The sequence below is a fragment of the Jaculus jaculus genome, chromosome 14 (genome assembly GCF_020740685.1).
Source record: "Jaculus jaculus isolate mJacJac1 chromosome 14, mJacJac1.mat.Y.cur, whole genome shotgun sequence".
NCBI classification, from domain to species: Eukaryota; Metazoa; Chordata; class Mammalia; order Rodentia; family Dipodidae; genus Jaculus; species Jaculus jaculus.
The window spans coordinates 81115594-81132212 of record NC_059115.1 but is presented as its reverse complement, the minus strand read 5'-3'; the positions used below and the strand labels follow the sequence as shown (position 1 = coordinate 81132212).

The 16619-nt window shown below is 43.9% G+C and overlaps 1 protein-coding gene across 4 annotated transcripts in view; it reads right to left on the bottom strand.

Moving 5' to 3' along the window:
- The window catches only part of Ssbp2 (single stranded DNA binding protein 2), a 253386-nt gene extending 241917 nt beyond the window's left edge, over window positions 1-11469 (bottom strand). For 2 of the 4 annotated variants that reach the window (XM_045133623.1, XM_045133625.1), the window contains exon 1: window positions 11322-11469. In XM_045133623.1, coding sequence (XP_044989558.1) covers window positions 11322-11383 — 62 coding nt within the window. In that variant the 5' untranslated portion in view covers window positions 11384-11469. The remainder of the gene's footprint in view (window positions 1-11321) is intronic. The other 2 variants (XM_045133624.1, XM_045133626.1) reach the window with 1 other exon arrangement.
- Window positions 11470-16619: the final 5150 nt, after the last annotated feature.

Below are 16619 nucleotides of genomic sequence, written 5' to 3'. Positions count from 1 at the left end.
TTAATAACACTGAACTATACACCTAAATGGTGAAATTTCATATGGTGCATATTTTACTCTAGTAACAAAGAATATTTTATTAGTAACTTACATCGACTGTCCCTTCCTTCTAAAGAAAGCATGTGCTCTGTTCTGATCCTAAAATGCTTCTGCTTGCTCAAATGTTAAAGCTTGGTCCCCAGCTGGTAGTCTTGTTTCCAGAGGTTCTGAAAACTCTCGGAGGTGGGGCCTAGCTGGAGGAAGTGGATGTGTGACTTTGAAACGTATACCTTATCCCAGGACTGTCTTCATTCTCTGCTTCCTTTCTCCCACACATGAAGACCTTCTCCATCACAATCTCCTGCTACCGTGTTGTGTCCAAGTGCATGGAACCAAGTAACCATGAATCAAACTCTCTAAAACAGTGAGGAAAATAAATATTTCCTCCCATTTAGTTGTTTCTGTGAAGCATTCTATCACACTGACAAGAAAGCTATCACAAAATAAAAGAGGGGAAAAGTCCTCCCTTTCCCTACTCCTAATTCTATCTCTACACTGGAGCCAATTGGCAAAGGTATAGAGAAAAATTCATTAATAAAAACCATTTAATCCTTCATAAGCTAGAAATCCAAAAGTAGCCAAGAATTGTACACTATTCCATTAGAGTTCCAGCCCTAGGAAGGCTGAGGCAGGAGGAATATCAAGCCCAGCTGAGGCACATGTAGAGACCTTGTCTTAGAAAAGAGAAACAAATACCAACCAAAAAAAGAAGAATCCCATATTTATCCACATATATAATAAAAACATAAAGACCACAAGTAAATTTAAAAAAACAATCAAACAAACAAGCAGATTCTGGCTCAGCAGTTAAAAGCACTTGCCTGCAAAACTGTCAGCCTCTGTTCAATTCCCCAGATACACAAAATGGCACATGCATCTGGAGTGGCTGTGCAGTAGCAAGAAACCCTGGCTGGCATGCCCACACTGACTATCTTCTTATCTCTGCCTGCCTGCCCCTCTCTTTCCCTCCCTCCCTCCCTACTTCTCTCTTTGCCCACAAATATCTAGACAGGGCTGGAGAGATGGCTTAGTAGTTAAGGTGCTTGCCTGTGAAGCCCAAGGACCTATATTCTACTCTCTAGATCCCATGTAAGCCAGACGCACAAGGTGACACAAGTGTGCAAGGCTGCACATGCGCACAAGGTGGAGCACCTGAAGTACACTTACAGTGGTTGGAGGTCCTGGAGCACCAGTACTTTCTCTCTGTCTCTCTCTCTCTCTCTCACACACACACACATACAAACACATGAAAAAAAAGGCCAGTCTGTTGGGCTTGACTTAAAACAAAACAAAATAAAGCAAAAAAACAAAAAACTAAATAAAGACTTTTTAAAAAGAAGAGTACCGGATTCTGAGAATAAACTTAACATATAATATACATGTGGTGGTTTGAATAGATGGCCCCCAATATATTCAGTTTTTTATTTGTTTGTAGTTTGCATTTGCAGCCACCTGGCCTGAGGCAGGGTCAGTGGGTGGATCTTAAGGTGTGGTGGTGGGCTTCAGATTACAATCTAAAGATATTCAAAGTGTGCCTAGCCAGAGTTCCTGAAGTGTGCTATGCGGCTTTTGGCTTTTTGGCTGGTGCTGCTTCTCTCTCTGCTTGGTCCTGGGAAAGCAAGCCAGCTTCTTCTGCCATTACAAGAATGACCCCTGGGTCTGTAAACGTCAATAAATCCCTTCCACCATAACTGTGCCTGGTCTGGAAGTTCATCTCAGTGAACCTGAAGCTGTCTGCTACACTACACATACATAAAACAATGATAACAATATGCATCTTTCTTTAGTCAAAGTATTACCATCTGATTCTTAACAAAATCAAATCAAATTTACGCTTTCTCCCATTAAAAAGAGCCAGCTATAGTATAGCTATACTACACAGTATAGTATAGTATAGTATAGTATAGTATAGTATAGTATAGTATAAGAAAGGAACACTAACCTTAAAATGAAAAAAAAAAATCAAAATATGTACTCAGTTCTGCCACACATTACCTAAATAAATGAACCTTTATTCATGTATCTGAAAAATCAGTAGAAATATCACCTATTTCATAGAATCATGAGATCTACAGAAAGTATGTTAAATACCTTGCAAACTAAAATATAATTTTACATATATTACTATTATTTTACTATTTCACAAATTTACTAGATTATGTCAGGAAGTATATTAATAATAAATACATATTTCATGTGTAGGTAATTTCCTCTAGTCTGAAATTCACAGAAAGATTACCTCTATGTCCATGTCGTTTTTTAAAATCTTATTTATAATAAATTATATATTAATCCTAGTACCAAATTCCATAATATAGTGATACACTGTTGGGATATACATATACATATGTGTGTGTGTGTGTGTGTGTGTGTGTGTGTGTGTGTGTATATATGTATATATATATATGTATGTATGTATGTATGTATATATATGTATGGAAACTTTATTACATTTTTAACTCGCTTATTGCACAAACATAATAAGACACTGTGCTAAGTGATGAGAACACAACAGTGAAGATTCTTTGTATTCATGAACAACCAATCTACCTGAAAAATAATTTATTAAGTACACATGAAAAAAACAGGAAAAAAAGAAAGAGGTTATAAAAACAACCAGTCCAATTTGGGAGGTTAGGGGAAATACTGGCACCAGCAACATGCCATCCTTTATTAACCCCATAGGCGTTAAGTGTTCATTAACTTTAAGTACTTCGATCAACATCATTATAAAAGCACTTCTATCCTTAGAAACAAGTATTTCATCAGGGTTTGCAGATAGATAATGAACCCACATACCTATGCAGACCACATTAACTGGATTCATCACCCAATTCCTCTGTCAAAAAACAAAGCTAGGGCAAAAGAGATGGTTAAATGGTTAAGGCACTTGCCTGCAAAAGCCTTACAACCAGGATTTTATTCCTCAGTACCCACATAAAGTCAGATGCACAAGGTGGCACAGGTGTCTCTGTGAGTTTGAGGCCACCCAGAGACCCTAGAGCCTACATCATGCATTCCAGGTCATCCTGGGCTCAAATGAGACCGAAAAGGAAAAAAAAAAAAAAAAACTTGAGAATTACACTATTTCATCCTAACCTTTACTTGCTGGTATTTTCCATATTCTTGAGCAATCCTTTCTGGTTGTTTATACCTACCTGAAATACACAAACCCCAGTTTCAATGACTGTTTCTTTCATTACCCAAGTCTAGTCTTAAACACCCTCTTCCCAAGAACCTTCCTGAGTCCTTAGTGGAGCCTTCCAGTCATTCTCCATATTACATTTATTACTTTTATGGCATTCATGACACCTCCCCAAATTGCCTAGTGTGTTTGTCTATTTACTTTTAGTAGTGTAGATTTCCCCTTCAGTCTTGGGAGTTCCACACATGTTACATCCATGTCTTCACTATAGGTCTACTGTACTGAAGACACCCAGTTTTGATTCAACAGTTCAGGTGGAAGGGAGCAGTGCTTCGAACTCTCAGAATGGATAATGACTGATCTATGCATATTATGGGAACACCATTATCTTTGCCAGTAATTGAGGAAGGAACTTTACTAATAAGATGTAAAGTGAGATCCCCTAATTCATGAAAACATTTTCCTTCCTGATGGATGAAACATGAAGGAAAACCTTGTTGTTTGCATTAGATGTGCTGCTAGGAACCTGACGTAGATATTTTCCATTCATGACAGGAAAACTGTAAGGATGGCAGAAAAGCTGATCATGAACCCTGATGATCTTCATTCACCAAATCAACTCTGGAATTACCACTTCCAGATATCCTGGCAGATGGGATTTATTTTTAAACCAGATTAATTATGTCATTTTCTACCTTCTGTTTTTGATACTTCCAGCCAAAACATGGTAAGCCTCTGTTTCTTGTTACATTAAGACCACACAGCCCCTACGGTGTCCAGGACTTTGTGAGAGGGTAAATGAAATAATGCAAGCGCCAATTAGGAACAAAAGACGCACAGGACAGCACTTCCGCTACGGTTGCTATTAAGTGGTGACTATGACAAAACCGCACAAGCTTTCTGCATAGTATTCAGGACTTTGTTTTACAGAACACATTTAATTGTTTATGTACCATCATTTAAAACACAGTGATTCATTTACTTAGGCTTATTCCATCAATGAAGCAGCTTTTGTAGGAACAGGTCAAGAACACAGGAATTAGGCAACTGCCTAGTCGCTCACCATACAGCAGCCATATGAATCTTGGGGCAGAGCCTTCTTCGGTCATGAGCTCCTCCCTGACTTACAGAGACCCACACGGGTTTCAATCTCCACCCCTGACTTCATAAATATTTCACTGATATTTTCACCTGACTTGACTAAAAACAACTTAAAATCAAAGCTGTATCAGTATTTAAAATTAAACTCTTTGATGACGCCAATTACACAATAAAATTTTAGGTAGCAAAATCATAATAAAACCTAAAATAGTAAAATAAATCAAGTCCTATATACAGTTTATACAAACTGTTTTCAGTGCTGAACTATTATTCTTGTATGCACATGTCAAAGCAGGGTCTTGCTAGGTCACTGGTTCAAGTGCATCCAGCTGACCTGTGACTTAAGGTACTGTGATGGCTTATCAGTCTCAAAGCTGTTTAGGATCCTAAATAAAATATAAGAAGATTCTTAGAGTAAAATGTGAGAGTGGTCTTGTCATTACTACAGAGGTGGTGCTAAGCAGAGTGTGTTGGCACAAGCCTTTAGGGCCACCACTGGGGAGGCAGAGGTAAGAGGATCCCATTGCCCAGAGTTCGAAGCCACCCTGAGGCTGAATTCCAGGTCAGCCTGGGCTAGAGATGACAGGTAGTCACCAGTACACTGGGACCACCCATCAGGTCCAGATAAACTTCTGGGCTGTAATTATCATTGGGACCACCCATCAGGTCCAGATAAACTTCTGGGCCTGCAATTATTTCAAAAACATCAATATCTTCAATGGCTCTGTTTTTCAAAAATCTTTAACTGTTAACTTTCTCATTCACTTTGATCAACCATATATCTAAAAATTTCATGGAAAATCCTTTTCTTCCTTTTGTGATCCATTTCTCCATGTGTTGTGCAATGTTTTCACACAGTGCATGATAGACAGCTTAGGAAGAAGGCTTCTGCTATTTCTCCAACATCCTGACAACAGGACGTTAACCTTCATGGACCACCCGTCACCCTCTACCACCTTTTGTAGCATATATCGGGTTTTAGGTAATAGTCCAGTAACTCCCAATAGTCATATTAAAAGTTACATACATATGTTAACAGAGCCCTACATAAATAAAACCTGGTAAAATACATTCAAGATCTGATAGACAAAGTCTTAAAATTCTGAATATTTCCAATTAATTTTTACTGAAAACTCTCTTCAGTAACTAACAAAAACATCTTGTTCTATTATATCTCTGCAATTTTTCAGTTCTGGAAAAGAACAGCGTCTTGATAAACTTAGTATTTTAGCATATATCTACAAAAGGTTACAGATTAGAACGCATCACCACGAGCGCTCAACTGCATAATGTCTTCCCTACAGCACCGTGAAGGCAATCGCACAGAATATTGCCACGTATTCCCAAATACAACTGCACGCTCCCAGGCAGGAGTTTTGTGTTTCTTAAACTGGGTAGTCTGGTCCTAATTCTATGTCTGAAACATTCATATAATGATTATGATCTTCATGCTTCAAAGAAGGAAGACTAAACTCAAATTAGTTGTTTTCCCAGGTTTGACTTCCAACTGTACGCTAATGAAATGAAATCGTAATCAACTGCAACCTGGGCATTCCAGTCTCTGCCCACAACGTGTGGTCTGAGTTTAAAACAGTATCACTTGTATACAAGATATACTGGTCTACTGTGGAACAACTAAAATTTAATGACTTTTTAATTCATTCTGAATTGATTTTATGGGAAAACTGGCTTTGAACACATGTGAATACACCATGACCTTTTTCCCCCCAGCTCTGAAGGTATATAGTACTTATAACACAACTTCTAAGAGGTCAAATAAATCTCCTGATAAACAATACTGAAATTCAAGTCTGAATAGCTCAACTTCTTTATTTCTTTAAATTCATTCTTAAAAAAAATAAAAAACTTTTATCCTTTTTCTAAAATAAAACATCATTACAACTATCATGACATTTCAGATACAAATTGTTCAGTATTTTGGAGGAAACATCTTGGGGATTGGAGTAGGAAAAGTCAGAATCTTTCATTCCCATAAAGATATTCCTTTGTTTCTGACATAATACCCATAAGGTAAAATTAATACATAGGATCAAAAATAGTCTGCAGACACAAACCCCAGCACAGTAACAACAAACCATCAACCATCAATCTTGAATTTTGTAAACTGATCACCAAAGATGTTTCTCAAGAGATCTTTATTATTTCACTTGCCAAAAGAGACAAAAGAGGGAGGATCTGTAATTTTTCCCTGGTATGGTTTGCTTCAGTGGTAAAAATGGGGCAGGAGAATAAGGTGATGGTAGCAGGCACTAACCCCTATAAATCTGAACATGAAATGACATTTTAATGTTCTTTAGTCTATAACCACTCAGAGCACATGGTATTTGTTTTTTGTAATTTCATTTAAATGCCAAAGTTACTTTTCTGAGCCTCAGGTATTCTGTTTGATTTATATACACAGAAGCCAGTTAACCTAATAAATGGCACTGTCTACTGAACGTCTTTCATGCCAACTTTAATGACTAGCATTCTTTTTTTTTTATAATTATTTATTTATTTGAGAGCGACAGACACAGAGAGAAAGACAGATAGAGGGAGAGAATGGGCGCGCCAGGGCTTCCAGCCTCTGCAAACGAACTCCAGACGCGTGCGCCCCCTTGTGCATCTGGCTAACGTGGGACCTGGGGAACCGAGCCTCGAACAGGGGTCCTTAGGCTTCACAGGCAAGCGCTTAACCGCTAAGCCATCTCTCCAGCCCATGACTAGCATTCTTAAGTCAAATTACTTTAATAAAAGTTACTATCACTGCTCATGTAGATTGCAGGTTCATAACTCTTAGTAGTGTGGATACAATGTTGTCTTAGGTCCTGCAGTATTTTATAAAAAGTTACTATCACTGCTCATGTAGATTGCAGGTTCATCACTCTTAGTAGTGTGGATACAATGTTGTTTTAGGTTCTGCAGTATTTTATAAAAAGTTACTATCACTGCTCATGTAGATTGCAGGTTCATCACTCTTAGTAGTGTGGATACAATGTTGTCTTAGGTTCTGCAGTATTTTATAAAAAGTTACTATCACTGCTCATGTAGTTTGCAGGTTCATCACTCTTAGTAGTATGGGTACAATGTTGTCTTAGGTTCTGCAGTATTTTATGCAGAATTTTTATAACTACTTTTATTTCTTCTTACAACTTAAGGGATCAAAATTTCCAGAAACAAATATTCTTCCCTTACTTTAGGCCTCCAACTTCCATCCCTAAATTTTCCATGCCTTCCCGACACCACACACAGATCTGCAGTCCTCCAAACTAAGGGACTGTAAGCATGAGGGTGCGCCAATGGTCAAGGTTGCGCACCTGGTCTGACGTGCAAGGTCTGTTCTATGGGATTGTGCAGTGCTGCTCCCTGTGTCTTAGCATTCACCCTAGACCAGGAAAGCAATCTGCTACATGGAAAACTGTCTTTCAGCTTCAACCATGGGTTCCAAAGTTAAAGAAATCTGTGTTAAAAGCCAACTTTTCTAGTTTCAGCAGTATATGCTCTCTATGAAGCCTGTTTTTTTTTTATCGTCTAGGTAGAGGAAAAATACCTATCTAGCATATTTTAAAATCTAGAGAAAATATACATAAAGTAAAAATATATATAAAGTATTTAACACAGTAATTGGCCTATATAATGAAAAAACAATCACTTTTGTTGTATTATTGTTTGGGAGTATTTTTGAAATACAACTAAGCAAAAGAATGTGGAATTCAGCCTTACAAGTCCTAATATTAGAAAAAAAATTTCTCGTTGAAAAAAGTTCCTTTAAATTTAGCATCTCCATTAACAAGAAGTGGTGTTTCCAACACCATAAGGCACCATGTTTAATATCAAAGATACCTCAGAGAACAAATTAGAAGTGGTGTCTTCTACCTGCAAAAAATTTAGGGAAATGAAAACTAGATACAAACAATTAATTACACAATTATTTAATTACCACTGTGATCAGTGTTATAAAAACTGTGTACAAAAGTCAGCAGCAATAATCTAATGGGATCAGAATTAAAATTTATATGCAGACACCTCACTTCCCTCCAGGGTTTTCAATCACTCCCTCTCTAATTAAACCTAATCTAAACCTTTGAATAGACTTGACCTGTTTGTTTTTAAAACAACAAAATAAATCATTAATCTGACCCTGGTCCTTCTTATGTTCAGACCTATACAGAAAATTTTAGAAACCATACAATCTGCAAATCAATTTTATATAGTGATTTCTTACAAGAGAAAGAAAAGATACAATACAGGTAAGTACTTGTCAGCTATCCAATATGAACTCACGAGAGAAAACACATTTCTTGATAGATTATAAAGCCAATGTTTATTTCACATGCACACCACTATTTATAAATGACAACTACTTTATCAGAATGGTTTTATTAAAATGCACTATTACTTATTAACAAAATATAATTTATGATTTTAGATTAGAACAGTTCTAATTTGCTTACTAAGAATTCTTTATTATTCAGCTACTTCTTAAAACCTGCCTCCTTAAAAATTAAAGCAAAATTCTGTTGAATATTTTTAATGACAACTTCAAGATTCCTATCTTTAGAAATCAGTACACTGATGTCAATAGTGCCTTCAGAGTGCCAAGTAAACAAGGGGGAAAGCCGTCACCTGATCAACTCTGCCACTGAAATGAAATGATGGCTATGCCATAAAATAGGCTGTCCCTCAATGTTTGTCTTAGAATCAAACATTCAGTTAGAAATTAATGAGGACACCATTAACCCAGAGTAGACATTGTCAATTCTCCAGAAGTGGCCTCTTCACCTATATGTAGTTCATAAGGTAAGCCAGTCAAGAATTCCTATTACCACTTGTAAGGAACGGAAGAAATATATTTAGATCAAACAGCACCATCTAGCAGAACGCACATCACTTCGCTCCCAAGCGTGGATGCTACTTGTTTGGTAGGTTTGAGAGCAAAAGTAGTTAATCATTTGTTTCTGTGACAGAATCACAGAAAGAGCGCTAAAAAGGACCACAGATACACCGACTTCCTAGCTATCTCTGCCCTATTTTTTTAAAATAAAGTCATCTGTATACAAGTTAGGCTCAACCAGAATTCACCCATTCTTGGGAGTCCAATTAAAATCCAAATTTACTGATTCTAAAATGTAGTCACTCCAAATAAGAGTGTTCAATGCATGACAATCCCTTCGCACCCAGTAATGTGAAATGTGCTGTCTGTCATTAAGACATCCTCCTGCGCATCTTTTTCAGATACACGGGCAGCAAATGACTAGGGAACACGAACGAGTGTTCCAGCACTTCCAGAGGACGTTGCTGCTTGGCCAGGTAATAACGCTACGTGTTTGTTCATGTCACCCTAACAAGATTCTGAAGGTAACTCCTAGGAAAATACCTCGGAGGTGAGGGGAACAAAAGCAACTGTAATTTTCTGTTTTGTTTTGTTTTGTTTTTTGCCACCTCAAGGCTTGCCACCCCCTGGGTCCTCCGGGGATGGTGTGCTGCCAGCAGGGAGATTAGGAAATGTTCCCGTCCCTGGGGCACAAGAAACTTTCAGGGGAGGAATAACCGCGCCAAGCCCGAGCCGGGAGGGAAGCTCGGCTGCCGGTCTGCACGCGGGGTTTTTATTCCCGCGGCCGTTCTGCACGGAGGGCACCCAGAATGCCTCCAGCACCCTCTGCCCACGGTGCCAGCTCTGCAGCCCCTCGGGAAGACAGGAGTGCGCCCAAGGACGGCAAGGGTCAGCGGGCCGAGGACGGGCACCGGCACCGTGTGGTCTGCGGCAGCTGCACCCTCCTCTGCTAACCCGGGGAGAAACGGGGTGCGCGGGGGCTCCTTCCTCGGTGCCACGGGCATTCGCTCTCTTGTTTTCACTAACAACCTCACAAGTACACAAGCACGGCGGCAGCGCAGCCTAGACGAAGCAGGGGGCCGGGCCGGGCCGCGGCGGCGTCACCTCCCGGGAGGCGGCTCTCGAGCGTGCGGCTGGCACTCGGGGCTCCGCGGCGCCGACCACCTGTGTCCACCGTCTCCCGCACGGCGCGGCCAGCGCGCCCACCTCCGCGCCGCGTCCACGCCACGCCACGCCCGGGCCTCGAACCGCCGCTCCCGCGGGGCGCCGCGAGCTCCCTCCCGACCGGGGACGGGGGAGAGCGGGAGGCGGGGAGAGAGAGGATCCGCGACCACCGCCGCTGCCCACGCCGGCGAGGGAGGGACGAGAGAAGGGTCCCGGGAAGGGGGGGACGCAGGAAGGGCCCACGGAAAGGGGAAAGAAGAAAGGGGGACGGAGGGAAGGGTCCAGGCAAGGGGGACCCGGGAAGGAGGGAAGGGAGACGGAGAGAAGGATCCAGGGAAGGGGGACGGAGGCAAGGGAGCAGCGGGTCTCCAGGGAAGGATAAAAAAATAAGAGAGAAGGAAAGAAAAAGAAAGTTCGCCGCCGCCGCCGCCGCGCCCGCGTGCCCGGCCGGCCGGAGCTCACTTTTCCTCTCCGGCAAGTCGGCGCGCTGCACTCCCCAACTTGCACGGGCGAGCCGGCGTGGGCGTGCACGGGGACCGCCGCGGGCGGAGGAGAAGTGCCGGGCCCGCCGCCGCCGCCGCCGCCGCCCACCCGGCCCCGCGGCCCGCGGCCGCCCCGCAGCGGGCCCCGCTCGGCTCGGCTCGGCTCGGCTCTTCCGCGGGGAGGGTAGGGGAGCGGCCCCCGGCCCGCCGCCCTCGCCCGGCCCGGGGCTGCCGCACGCGGACACGCCGGCGCCCACGCGCACGGCCGCGGCGGAGCTCGGGGACCCCCCCACCCCGGCGCACCCCGGAGCACAGCTCCAAAGTTACTTTGGGAGCGAGGTGAGCCCGCGGCCGCCGTCCCTGCGTCGCCCCAACAAGTTTCCATCCCCGCCGCCGCCGCCGCGCGCCCGCCGCTCCCGGGGAGACCCGCGCGCCCCGCGCCCCCTCCCCCAGCCCGCCGGGAGCGAGGGCGCGCGCGGGCGGGGCGCGCGCGGGCGGGGTGCGCGCGCGGGGCTGCGGGCGGCCGGCGGCGGCGGCGCTCCCCGGCAACACTTACTTCTCCCGGGCCTGGCTGTCGGACGGGACGGCGCTGCTGTTACTCTTGCCTTTGCCGTACATGCTTGTGCCGAGAGCAGCTCCCACTGTCACGCACCTGTCAACCCATCACAGCCTCGCCGGGAACAGCCCCGTCCCCATGGCGACCCACGCAGCCGCCGGCCGCGATTGGCCGAGCCGCGCCGAGGCCCCGCCCCCTTCGCCCGGGCAACGCGCGAGATTGACAGGCGCCGCCGGCCCTCCCCGCCCTCGGCGGCTCGCGGGCGCCCTGCGCGCGGCGGCGGCGGCGGCGGCGGTCTCCTCCCTCCTCCCGCCCCCCGCCCTCCCTCCTCCCCCTCCCCCGCTCGGAACCCGGGCGCTCGCGGGGAATTAGAAACCGCTCTAGAAGGATTTTAAACAACTGGCTGTTCCGCGCGCCGCCGCGCCGCCCCCCGCGCCCGCCCGCCCGCCCGCGCCCGCTCCTGCGCCCGCCCGCTCCTCACTGGAGAGCAGGCGCCGGGGCGGCGGCAAAGTGCGGCCTGGATCGCCCGCCGGAGCCGGAGCCGGCGCCGGCCCTGCAGACTTCGGGGCGCCCCGCGGACGCACGGCGACCCCCCCACACACACACACACACCGCCCCTCCCCGCGGCCCCGGGGAAGCGTGTCCCCCGCTCGCGCCCCCGCCGCCCGCCGCCGCACCCCTCGCCCTGGCCGCGCCCCGCCCGCCTCCCGCGAAGGCCTCTCCAGGCCGCCTGGGGTCGGGGGTGGGGGACGCCGCGCCCGCCGGGGCCTCCGCCCCGGGAGACTCTGCCCCGCCTGGCCCCCAGCGAGCACCCCGCCAGGGGTGGGGTCCTGCTCCCCGGCCCAGCCCTGCGCCCCCACCCCCACCCCGGGAAGCCCCCAGCTTCGGGCCCGTGCCCTTCCTTCTAAGAGGCCCGGTGACCCGACTGCCCGGGCCGCGGTCACCCGCTACCCTGCCCCCTTCCTGGCTGGCACACTGCACAGATATGCGGCCAAAGAGGAGGGGGTTGGGGGCAGTCCAAGCATCCCGGACTTGGCCTGGTTTAATAGCGAGGGTGGGCAAGCGTCTATTCAGTGTGACCCATGGGCTGGAAGAGAGCAGGGAAGTCCTTGAAAGACGTCCCTGTCCTTGCCCATCAAGATAGGCCCCAGAGCTCCAAGGTGTGCAGAGCCCCTGCCGCAGCTGAAAAACTGCCTGAGAAGACTTCTGGAGCCCAGATCCCTTCTCCCATCTCAGCGAAATGCACAAAAGTTTCTGAGACACTTGCATGTCTGAGACCTGGTTTCTGATGGTAAAACTCCGGCCGGTATTTTGTCGGACATCCTTGGCTGTAAACACAGACAAGGTGCGGGTTGAAAGAGATGAGCTTCCAATGGGAGGTGACGGGGAAGAGGGGTGCTATTGGGGTGGACTAGGGAAACATCAGAAGGGATGAATAGGAATAGCTATGAGAACAGAGAGGAAATAGCATTCAAATGAGGAAAGATACCTTGCTATTGCACACAGCTCTAAGCATTTACTAGTAGGTTCATAAAAATGCAGATGGACACACAGAGATAGATGGAATGAAAGAAGTGGGGTTTGTGGGCACTGATAGCAAGTTCAAGAAATAAAACATCAACAGAAGGTTAAGGAAGGACAGTAAAAATGAGAGGCAGAGAATAAAAATAATTTTTAAAAATAAAAAGTTGGCAACCAAACATGAATCAAAAACTTGGTAAAAATGAAGAGGAAGGACTTGTTATACTACTGCTAAGAAAAATGAAAGGGGGAAAAATGAGGAAAGTAAGTCATAAAAAGAGGAACAGATTAACAGGATTAAATAGAGAAACCATAGAACATAAAATAATACAGAAGTTATGATAAGAAAAGATGTAAGGAAAATAAGCCAATAAAAGAAGTGATTAGAAAGAAAGTGTAGAAAGTGATATTGTCTTGCATAGATTAATTTCCAAGAGAAACAACTTGCCATTTCCAACTTCCAAGATGTTCCTTTCTGTTCAAAGGAACCACAAGGATGGGGTGGCTGGAATACGGCATGCATATTCTCCCTTCTGTTTCTAATAACCTGCAATGATGGTGTTTACAACATTGCCTTCATGGACTCCAGAAAACTAGAAAGAATGACAATGAGCCAGCAAGCCTTTCTTTAGATGAATTTACTCAAAAGAACTGGGCAAGGTGGCACACCCCTTTAATCCCAGTACTGGGGAGGCAGAGGTAGGAGGATCTATCTCCCTGAGTTTGAGACCACCCTAAGGTTACAACAGTGAATTCCAAGTCAGTTAGAGTGAGACCCTACCTCCAAAAAACAAAAACAAGAACAAAACAAAACAAAAAAGTCCTAAGTGTATGTAAGACTGCCATCATTCATACCAGACATTGCTCTCAAGGTGAGCCTTCAGTGATTTGTTATCCAGTTATCTTCTTTGGTTAGTTTGAACCTCGAAAATGGTTAGCATCTTAAGGTTCATTCTGTCATCCAGAGAACGCTGCATTTAAAGTGTTTACTCAGAACACTGTCAAGGAGAGACCCCTGACAAGTGTTGAACCAGGCTACAGCTAGAAAACGGGAGGATTTTCATTAAAACCAGAAGTAAACTTTGTACTGTTAAAAAAAAAAAAAAAAAAAAAAAAAGATTTGTCCTCACACGGGTGTGACAATTCTCTTACCTGCTGTAGTTGGTCATGGCTCATTAGAATAGCCTTAGGGTTTGCTTACGGTTGGTCTTTACTAACTTGCTTTCAGATTAACAGAATGAAACCTTGAGGAAGGACCCAGGCATTTGTACACTTTAGCCTCCAAGTGCTTCTGACATTTAACCAGGGCTGCTTACTGCTGCCCTTCAGTATCTATTTAAAGAAGACAAATGGTACCCTCAGAGCTTAGAGCAAGCGAGCAGACTCCCCTCCTCCTGTAAGACACTAGGATGTCTACATAGGGTGCTTGACTTTCTACCACCAAGCCAACAAACGTGTTACTGAGATGAAAATGTATGACCATATGTGTTCTCACAGGACAGACCTACAGAGAGCCACTGCCTGACTTCTTGAGCTTTATACAGAAAGGGAAATGGAGAAAATAGGAGAAGTTCTTTGAGGTCTACTGTTCATTTGATTGATTTTTTTTATTAACCCAGATTTGTTACATGATAAAGTTTTATGGATAATGGCATATTTCCTGATATTTAAAAAGTAAATAAGATCTGCACAGTCAGGTATAGAGAATTCTAAACAATTCTGGCCCCTGTAGCTGGAAAGAATAAAATGCTAAAAGGTCTTAGTTCAGAACTTGCCAAGGTAACACCAGAGTTACCTTCACAAGAATGGTATCCAAGAAATATGGAAAGTGGAAATGTGACTTTCATATAAATATGTATCCATATATGGCAAACTTGAAGTTTAAGTAATTCATTATCATTTAAACATCTTTTTTTAAAATATTTTTGTTCATTTTTTATTCATTTATTTGAGAGCGACAGACACAGAGAGAAAGACAGATAGAGGGAGAGAGAGAGAATGGGCGCGCCAGGGCTTCCAGCCTCTGCAAACGAACTCCAGACACATGCGCCCCCTTGTGCATCTGGCTAATGTGGGACCTGGGGAACCGAGCCTCGAACCGGGGTCCTTAAGCTTCACAGGCAAGCGCTTAACCGCTAAGCCATCTCTCCAGCCCCATTTAAACATCTTAATAGCTACCTGCACTGTCTCTGGTCTGTTTTCCTCTGAATATTTACACATGTAAATACAATGCTTCTTCATCCTCCTTGTTCAAATTATTTTGAGTACAGTGTGCTCTTTGTATCAGCACTATACCTCCTGGGACCAATATTGTAAATAATGAGATTTGAAACACATATTCAGAGCCAAGTTTGAGATCTCAGACACAGAACCGAAGATCTATTGTTTTGTGTTCATGTATTAAAGGAAGGAAAGGACTAGAGATTAAAAGCTTCCTAGTGTAAAGAATCATGATATACTTTGAAGGTTTTTGTTTTTCTTAATCCTGTAAGAGGTTGATTACTTTTGGCAGGCTAGATTTTGGATAGGGGAATGCTGACCAGGTTGGCCACTGCTGTAGATCATCGCTGGGATGAACATCCAAACCAGACGCAGTTTCCAGGAGGAAGGGATTTCTTTCAAGCTTACAGATCTGGGGGGGAGCTCCGTCAGTAGGGAAAACAGCTGCTTCCAGACATCTTTTTGCTGGAATTCAGATTCACCCCCAAACACACATTTGTGCTGAACACCTCAGGGTCCACCCACAGTGACACCTCCTCCAGCTAGGGGTCTGGAGATCCAAGTCACAAGCTTACAAAAAAACACCTGAGTGTATGGGGGACATACATTCAAACTAGCACAGACACCATAATGGAGGCTTTCCCATGTGAAGTTAATTGTTTTAACTATGATTCTAGACACGGAATGTCACAATTACTCAATCACTACATTCTCCCACACTTCCCATTTTGTTTGGACATTTATGCACAATTTTCTCTTTCTGGAAACTGCATCTTGCTCCAGGAAGTCTTTACCATTTTAAATCAGGCAATTCACTATAGAGACTTGTCCTAATTGTAGATTGACTCCATATTTCTTTGATACTATTTTTTTCCTCTAAACCATTAATGTTAATAATTCCTACATTCTTACAGTGCATAGAACTCTTCAAAGGATTTATCTGTGTTATATAGAAGGGACTACTTAATGTTTATTATACTTACTGCAAGCAAATTATGAATTTCATTCTTTACATCATGTAGAGTACTTAGCATTGTAACCTAAAACATTTAGAGTAGAAAATATTTATTTAGAAAAATACAAGTAAATTATTTGAACACTAAAATAAACTCTGGTTTGGAATAATTGTTCCCTAGGACAAAACTGTCCTCCTATTTGCTTCATAAGTCTAGTTTATAAAAATCACAACTGAAAAAAATGACAATCTAGTTGCATTCATATCACTTTTCATTTAAAATCATTTATTAGATATTCATTCATTAATACCCAATATGTCCCAGCTAATTGGATTTTCATAACTTGTTAGCTAAACTGTGTATGCTGAGTGATAAAAAGATTTGTTAGCATGACCTGAGTCATATATTTTTTCTTTTTTTTGAGAAGGTAGGATTGAGGTAGGGTCTTGCTCTAGCCCAGGCTGACATGGAATTCACTATATAGTCTCAGGCTGTCCTCAAACACACAGCAATCCTCTTACTCTGCTTTCTGAGTGCTAGGGTTAAAGGTGTACACCACCACGCCTGGCTCTTGATCACATTTTTTAAAAGCGAGAAGAAA